Genomic DNA, 7,631 nt, shown 5'->3' with positions numbered 1-7,631 from the left:
ACCATGGGCTCATTTAGACATTATTTACACTCACTTGCATTGGGGAGCTGGCAGGACTATCTCTGCAAAACCTTGTCTTATGTGGACGTCTATGTTCTCACATTCATCTCCTCGAGCTTAATGTCACATCAAGCACAGAGAATATGTTTACTTTCACATATTTACATACACTTTACCCTTTAATATTTTTAAATAAAAATAATAATAGTAGTATACCTATTTATTTAAGTTAGATTCTAATGTGCTTCTGAATAAAATAAAGCCAACATCTTTTCCTGTGGATATATCTTTTAAATAAAGTCATTTTGTGGGTCAATTATACCTCACCAAAATATGCATATTAGTAAAAGATATTACCCCACTTCAAGTTACAACTTATCCTAAGGGTCTGCCTACTCAATTTTCATGTGTTTTTCTTGCACAACTCTTGAACCTTCCCCGGGTGGTTTGTAAAGGACTCAAATGCAAACACAGGAGGTAGGTGTGTTAAACAAAAACAAGCTCTAGTTTAAATTGGTTTTGCATAACATATTGTTCAAAAGTTATTCATAAAAGCCAGGCCACAACTAAAGGTAAAGATACAAGAGGGCAAACTAAAGCTTGAGTATAAACTAAGACTTAGAGAGATCCGCACAAACTGTGACCTGGCAGGATGAGAGAAGGAAATTAAGCAGAAGGCTTGGTAAATGGACACACTGAACACACGCAAGCAGGCGGATTAACTTCTTCTTGACCAGGCCTATTTTTTCTGCCTCCTTTCTGAAATTACATTCTTAAATAAATGGGGTAGATCTTTACAAGTACATGGGCTTTAATCTAGGTCTCTAAAGAAAACAGAGACGTGAGATGACTACAAAGGTGTCAGAGTAAAGATATGACCCACCCAGCACATGTCAGTTGAAGACATTGAAAAGATGTTGAAAAGATGGTTTTACCCACCGCCTAATGAACATTGTGTTTTGGTTGAAAAGTGGAACATATAAACACATCTTTTTCATGTGTAGAATATATATATATATATATATATATATATACAGTATATATATTTGGATCAGAATAATTCAAACTTATACATCCGACCAATTTATACTCTGTTGGAGGGAATTATTCTCAAATATTGGTCATAATTTCATTTGGCTTGTTTTTCATTATAATCATTCAATAAGCTGGCTCCATATAACCATGTGTTGACAGTGAGATCACTACTGAGGAATTTTCCCTCACCAAATAACTTTAAGGCACAACGAAAACTAAACAGGCTACAATTAACTTCCATGCAAAACAACTTTACTCCAAAATTATCCACATATAGACATTTTATAATGTAAAAAAACGCACAATATAAAAAAACTATGAATAATTAAAGTATGTACCTAAATAAAACCTACTATACAAGATGAAAAAAATAATATATATATATTTATATATATAAAGAATAAACCTGAGCGACATCAGTGCAAATTTTAATAAACGTTTTGAATAGAATGCATAGTATTTCTTTCTGATCAATACTTTCTGCCCATAGATGCATCGTGTGAATGAGCGTCTTGGACGTCAGACTCCTATGATGGCACACATGTCATGTAAAGGCAGAGTGGATAATTTGTGTACTAAAAAGAAACAAATGAACTGCTCATAGCTATGACTCGATTCCCATCGTTCATTTAAAAGAGCCTTTCAAAAGAATCAATTTCATTCATAAACGTCACATCTCTAGTTCTTATTACAACCACAAAAAGCAGCTATGAAGTTGCTGCTGTCTGGACGGCTCATGGTACACAACAAACTAACAGCGCTGTTGTCAACAGTGATGAAAAAACAGCACGGATCACCTAATATGTACTTAAAAGTTTCACGTATTAAATGTATAAACACACAACGATTACAAATTAATGCTTTTATTTTTATTTAAGAAACAATAAGAACCTTATAGAAAAAAGTGTCTGAGGTCAGTGTTTTTCAGGGGAGCTGAGTTCCCTTTAGCTCCACCGTAATTTAAACCCTGGTGTCCACTAAGAACCATAAAGACTCTGGTTAACAAGAGTCAGGTTGTGAAACAACATTATGTTCTTTCTGTCAGGGTGACGATCTAGAGCCTGATATCCTCTTTCAACACGAGTAGACACGGCTGTGAAAAGGCCTTTCAGGCAACTTCTTTGTCCTCTGTAATTGTTGGTATGTAACTTTAGTCTTTTTATGTAACTCTAAGTTTTTAGAATATTCCAGACAATCGCTGTAAAATTGGTATGATAAACACTAACAACAAGTTAAATTAAAACAATTTTTATGTGCAACATGCTCCTGGATGGGTTGGTTTTTTTTGGGGGGGGGGGGTTACAACGTGATTTTTCTCTTTTTAGCAGTAAATTTCACCATATGAAACAAAAAGTTTTCCATGATAAATCGTGGTATAAAATGTTATGAACTTTATCAGATGTACTATATTTTGTCAACTGTCCATTTCTATTAACAGGACATCTTTTCTTTGTTGTGAAAAATATGTTTTTCACATTCAAGCTAGCTGCATGGTGATTTAGTGGTTAGCATCGCTATGTCATAGCTAGAGAGTTGCTGGTTCGTGCCTTGGCCAAGTTGCATGTGTTTTGAAAATAGGTGATAAAATAAGCTTACAATTACAATAAGCTTGTGCAATACCCCCCATTATCAATGTCATCATATTCTTTATATCCCACCATCACCATGTAAATATGTATATAGTCTGTGAAGTTGTTGTTATATTTTATATATATATATATAGTACATATATATATATATATATATATATATATATATATATATATATATATCTTTTATATTTATAATGGTACATATTTTTGCTTTTCTTAGACTTTTTCTTGTAAATAATTTATATTGCACCTTCTTGCTGTGATGCATGTTCACCTTATTCTGTCTTTCTGCACTTTATTCTATAACAAGAGCTGCTGTAACAAGTGAATTTCTCCACTGTGAGATAATAAAGTCTAATCTAATCTAATCTAATCTACAAAGATCAGCTGTTTTTCATAGCTTTTGTTGTTTCTCTGGGGATGAAAAGAGACCAACAATAAAAACACTGACATTCAAACTGTACATCACAGCTGCTCCTTGTGCAATATTTGGTGAACACGAACTAATTTTTATCCTGTTACATACAAGTTTCATAACACAGTTATGCTTACAGTGTGAAGAGGTATTCTTGTCTGGAGATAGTACAACCCTCTCTTCCAATGTACCTTTGCTCATTTCCAAAAGTTCTGTTCCAAAAGAGTGACTCGTCTTTAAAATCGTCTTGTTTATTCTTTCATGATGGCAGAAAGGCATGAAGTGAAATCAGAATGCACTATATGAACATTTTTTTTAAAGGGACACTCAAGCATGAACAATAATGCAGCTCAAAGTGCTGTCGAACAACAACTTGCCATCTTTTTCAGTGCTGCACTTGGTTCGGAGAAGGTCTAACATGCCTGCTCTGATCTCCGGACTGAAAGATTCAGAGAAGTGGTCTCTTGCTGTCATGAAACTCAGCAGACATTCTCCGGATCCGCTGCTCAGATCAAAGCACTCAGTGATGTCAAAGCTGTTTGGAATTGAATACTCCTCATATTTAAGACCAAGGCTCTTCAGGCAGGTAAGGATCTCTGTGGATGCGCGGTACTCTTTCACCTCGTTGCCACACAGATCCTTATTGTAAGTCTTCCACAGGATGTCCCAGCCACTGTTGCCTGCATAGTGTGGGAGTAAAAATTACAACCGTGTTAACAAATCCTCTTGCGATATAAAGATCTTGTAAGAATTAACAGTTCGAAAGTCAACACAATTCTTCTTCTGCCAAGACATCTGCTGATTTAATTTACAATTCAACAACCTAAGAGGGCACCATTCTTCCAGCACTGACTGCGTTTCAAAGAGCATTAAAACATGGTTCACTCTTCAATAAAAGACAGACAGATACAAGGTCCTACCGTCTCCTTTTCAGTCAGTATTGATTTAATATTTTTATCACATAAGATGTTTTAACATGGCACATTTACAGCAAGCTGTTGTATGACAGGAAACATAATTCTAGATTGTTTACCTGCTTCAATGATGATCATAAGCCTGCCATTAATCTTCAGGAGGCTGTGGTAAAACTTGATAGTTTCAGCAAGGTTATCCACATAGTAGATCATCTGTTGAACAATTGTGGGCACCAGTGAATTAAAGCAGGAATGAAAAACAGTAAGGATCAGTTTTCCACTGGCAGCACAAGTCAACATGAAGAGACCATGTCAGCTCAGGTCCAGAGGCCAACCCGCATTCTTCTTACAAAGAATGTAAACAAGACAAGTGAGCGCTAAACTGTTGCTTCCATAGTATTGATTCACTTAAACTTGAATTACTGAGTGGGACTCTTAACGTTAACATTATAGGCAGGTGGATTAAATGTGGCAGAGAAATGGTGTGGTGACCGGGAGGAAAAAAAACTGATCTGCTACAGTACCTGAATCATGTGTATGAAGTCAAACTTCTTCATGTCTCCCTTTGCTTTTACATGCTTCTCGTAGTCCTCACTGTGCATGATGTGCCAAGTAAATGGGATCTTCTGAAGGTTGGCAGTCTTTGCTACCATGGCTTTAAAAAAAGGAATAAGTAAATCACTGTTTACAAAGTAAACAATTTAAAAAATATTATTACCAGTGGCAATTAACAGTGCAGCTTACTGCAACAGAGGCCCAAAGCATGGATAAGCCACTCCCATGCTTTACAGTTGGAGAAGGCTTCATTTTATCTGTGCATTTTACTTTTTTTATACTTATCTATGTGGGTGGTTAGTCTTGTGATTGTGTTTGCTGCCAGAGGACATCTATCTATCTATCTATCTATCTATCTATCTATCTATCTATCTATCTATCTATCTATCTATCTGTCTGTCTGTCTGTCTGTCTGTCTGTCTGTCTGTCTGTCTGTCTGTCTGTCTGTCTATCTATCTATCTATCTATCTATCTATCTATCTATCTATCTATCTATCTATCTATCTATCTATCTATCTATCTAGTCTTCCAGTAAGTCTTCTGGTCAAGCTCAGGGCATGACTATGGGAAATACTCTGCTATCTTTAGCCTATTTCTGTTTTCTGGTCACCAGCTGTTGTAATTGTCAGAGTGCTAGGCAGCTGTTTGGAGGGTCAAGGCTGCTGATTGTTGGGGCAGTATCTAGAAGTCAGGGTGTCACCACAGCTTTAAGACTTATAAGACCTTTCCTAATGATGATGAAAAAGGTTTCATTTTAGGCCTTTTCTATATAAGATCACTAAACACAGACATAATTTAATCCGTGTTAAACATAGGAGTAAAAAATGACAAAATGTGAATTTATTATACCTTTAAATTTGTCTACAAGTGCAGAGCTGCCCTCCACAATGTCCGCAGTGATGGGGATGGCAGGGAATGACGACTGCAGTAAGGAGAGCATGTGAGCATCAATCTCACCTGGAGCGGACCACAAAATTTGAGACTTTAAAACATTCAAATTGGTTTCAGTTCATCCTGCTAAACATGAGTAGCTCAAATATCCATCTGTTGTATGTTCTTATCATTTTATTATGAGGGACAAGGACTGATAGTGTCCTTGTACAGTAATTCTAGTGATCTATGACCAGTATTGATCTGTACTTTCACCTAGAAGTAGCTGCAATAGTATCAGCCGTCCTTAAATTAACCTATCAGTGCCAACACTGGTACGGTGTTTGTAAATTCTATGATTGTGCCCTGACGGTAATCAGACATAATAATCTGGTGTACAAGTAACTTATTAGATATATGTCTGTTGCATTTTATCACAAGGCTTACCTCCACCACTTCCAACACCAAGAACATCCAGGCTGCTTTTGCCAGCTCCAATTCTGCAACAGTGGTTGTAAAAACAAATTCAAACATTTCAAGTCACCCAGTGCTGTAAAATCACTAGTCGTTTGTCACCAGGTTGAGAAATCCTAATTATTTGTAGAAATGTTTAACATAGTGCTTGAGATGTCTTTTTTGTTAGAGTACAGTGTGTGGTGTGTTACTCTTTCAGGTACAAATCAGTTTGCAAATGAAAAAGCTTTACTCTGGCAAACTAAAAAATAGGAATTTATCAACTCTGAAACAATGATGTTCTTAACTCCAAGTTGCATTGTTATGTCTTTACATTAAATTTATTCTCAGTGGCAATTCATCCTAAATTTAATGACTGAAATTGTTTATAGGGGAGTGATAGCAGAGAATAGCCCCTGTGTTATTTTTGGGTGGCTGGGTGCAGCATGCAATAGAAGATGACTTGCAAGTTCATATCCAAAGTCATTTCTTCTTGGTAGAATTGGCTTTGTGTCACCAGATATGTACACATGCAGTTTTATATGTGACCTGAATTTGAAAATAAAAAAAAGAAAAGGGGTAAAAAAAGCAAACACTAACTGGGAACTCCATCAGCTTCCTGGATAGCAACAAAGAGACAAATACAGAAATGATCATTTAAAAAAGTGACTAAATTAAATAAATATCAACTTGAACATTTCTTATACCTTTGAAATTCTCCAGGTAGGATTTTCTCAACATACTGGCGCAGGACTGCATGCTCTCCTGATTTTTCCAAGTAGAACTGGAAGCTGTTGAGATAGACGCCCTGATAACAAGTTTGCTTTTCATCTGCAGCCATGATGGATTCCTGAAATTCATTTAACATCATTTTGGTTAAAATAAATAAATAAATAGATAAAGATCATTTTTAAAGTGAATAAATAAATATATGGGGGGAAAACTGTAAAAAGAAAAGCAATACTGACAACAATGATATTGATGAGCTTACTTTTAAACCTCAACTGATAAAGTTGTCGCCTACTCATGCGTTAAAATGACCTTGGGTTGGTGTATCTGTTGAACGAGGAAAGTGTCTTGGTCTGTCTTAGCTGAAGAGTTGTTGTTCCGTCCTTCTGGCTGGGCTCTTGAGCGTTTGCTCAGGGTTGCCAGGTCTGTTTTTTACAAGCGGTGGATGAGTGCGAGCCAAATGTTTGTCTTAAATATTACTACTTTTTATGCCATATTAAGCCATTTTAAGTACAAATTTATATGTTGATGACTTCAGAAAGTGTATTAGTTATTGTCATACTTGAGCAACAATGAATAAGACATAATATTTCTCTTAGTTTTGGAAGCAATGCAAAAAGTATCTGTAGATTTAAGGCCTCTTTTAATTGTTTTACATGATGGATCTGTTTTTTTAAATTAACAAATACAATATCAATACCTACTTGTAACGGTGAAGTGTGAAGTAAAACTACTCAGAAGTATATATTGTAAATAATTCTTCCACCACTGACTGATGAATGCCTATTTATTGGCAGATTACGGTGTATATTAATGGATTACATGTTTAATTATGTCACTTGGATTTGCACTTCTTGTTTTTTAAACCAAGTGTTTCTTTTTGGGCTTGTTTTCATAAATCTGGCAACAGAGGTTTCCTTACATAACTACTGAACTTTGGCTGAAAAGGCCCAGCTGCAGCTGTGCTGACGAAAGAAAGGGGAAAAACATTCACAGGGGCATGTTTGTTTACCACAATGGTAGTCTGTTAAAGCTTTTAGTTTTGTTAGGAACATTTGGGGTCGTTGT

General features: G+C 35.9%; 1 protein-coding gene across 2 annotated transcripts; it reads right to left on the bottom strand.

Annotated features, from left to right (window-relative positions):
- Positions 1-3,289: 3,289 nt before the first annotated feature.
- On the bottom strand, positions 3,290-6,976 carry LOC121650286 (histamine N-methyltransferase-like). Of its 2 annotated transcripts, none has more exons than XM_042001735.1 (7): positions 6,826-6,976; positions 6,542-6,684; positions 5,829-5,881; positions 5,361-5,468; positions 4,481-4,611; positions 4,076-4,169; positions 3,290-3,722 (listed from the first exon to the last, which is right to left on the bottom strand). In XM_042001735.1, the coding sequence occupies exons 2-7, from the start codon at positions 6,673-6,675 to the stop codon at positions 3,370-3,372; spliced, it is 873 nt and encodes a 290-aa protein (XP_041857669.1). In that variant the 5' UTR covers positions 6,676-6,684; positions 6,826-6,976; the 3' UTR covers positions 3,290-3,369. The 2 variants fall into 2 exon arrangements, with proteins under 2 accessions (XP_041857669.1, XP_041857670.1); XM_042001736.1 differs by having other exon boundaries at positions 6,876-6,951.
- Between the last annotated feature and the right edge of the window lie 655 nt (positions 6,977-7,631).

This window comes from Melanotaenia boesemani, chromosome 12, assembly GCF_017639745.1.
Source record: "Melanotaenia boesemani isolate fMelBoe1 chromosome 12, fMelBoe1.pri, whole genome shotgun sequence".
In the NCBI taxonomy this organism is placed as follows: domain Eukaryota; kingdom Metazoa; phylum Chordata; class Actinopteri; order Atheriniformes; family Melanotaeniidae; genus Melanotaenia; species Melanotaenia boesemani.
This window is presented reverse-complemented; position numbering and strand designations above follow the sequence as displayed.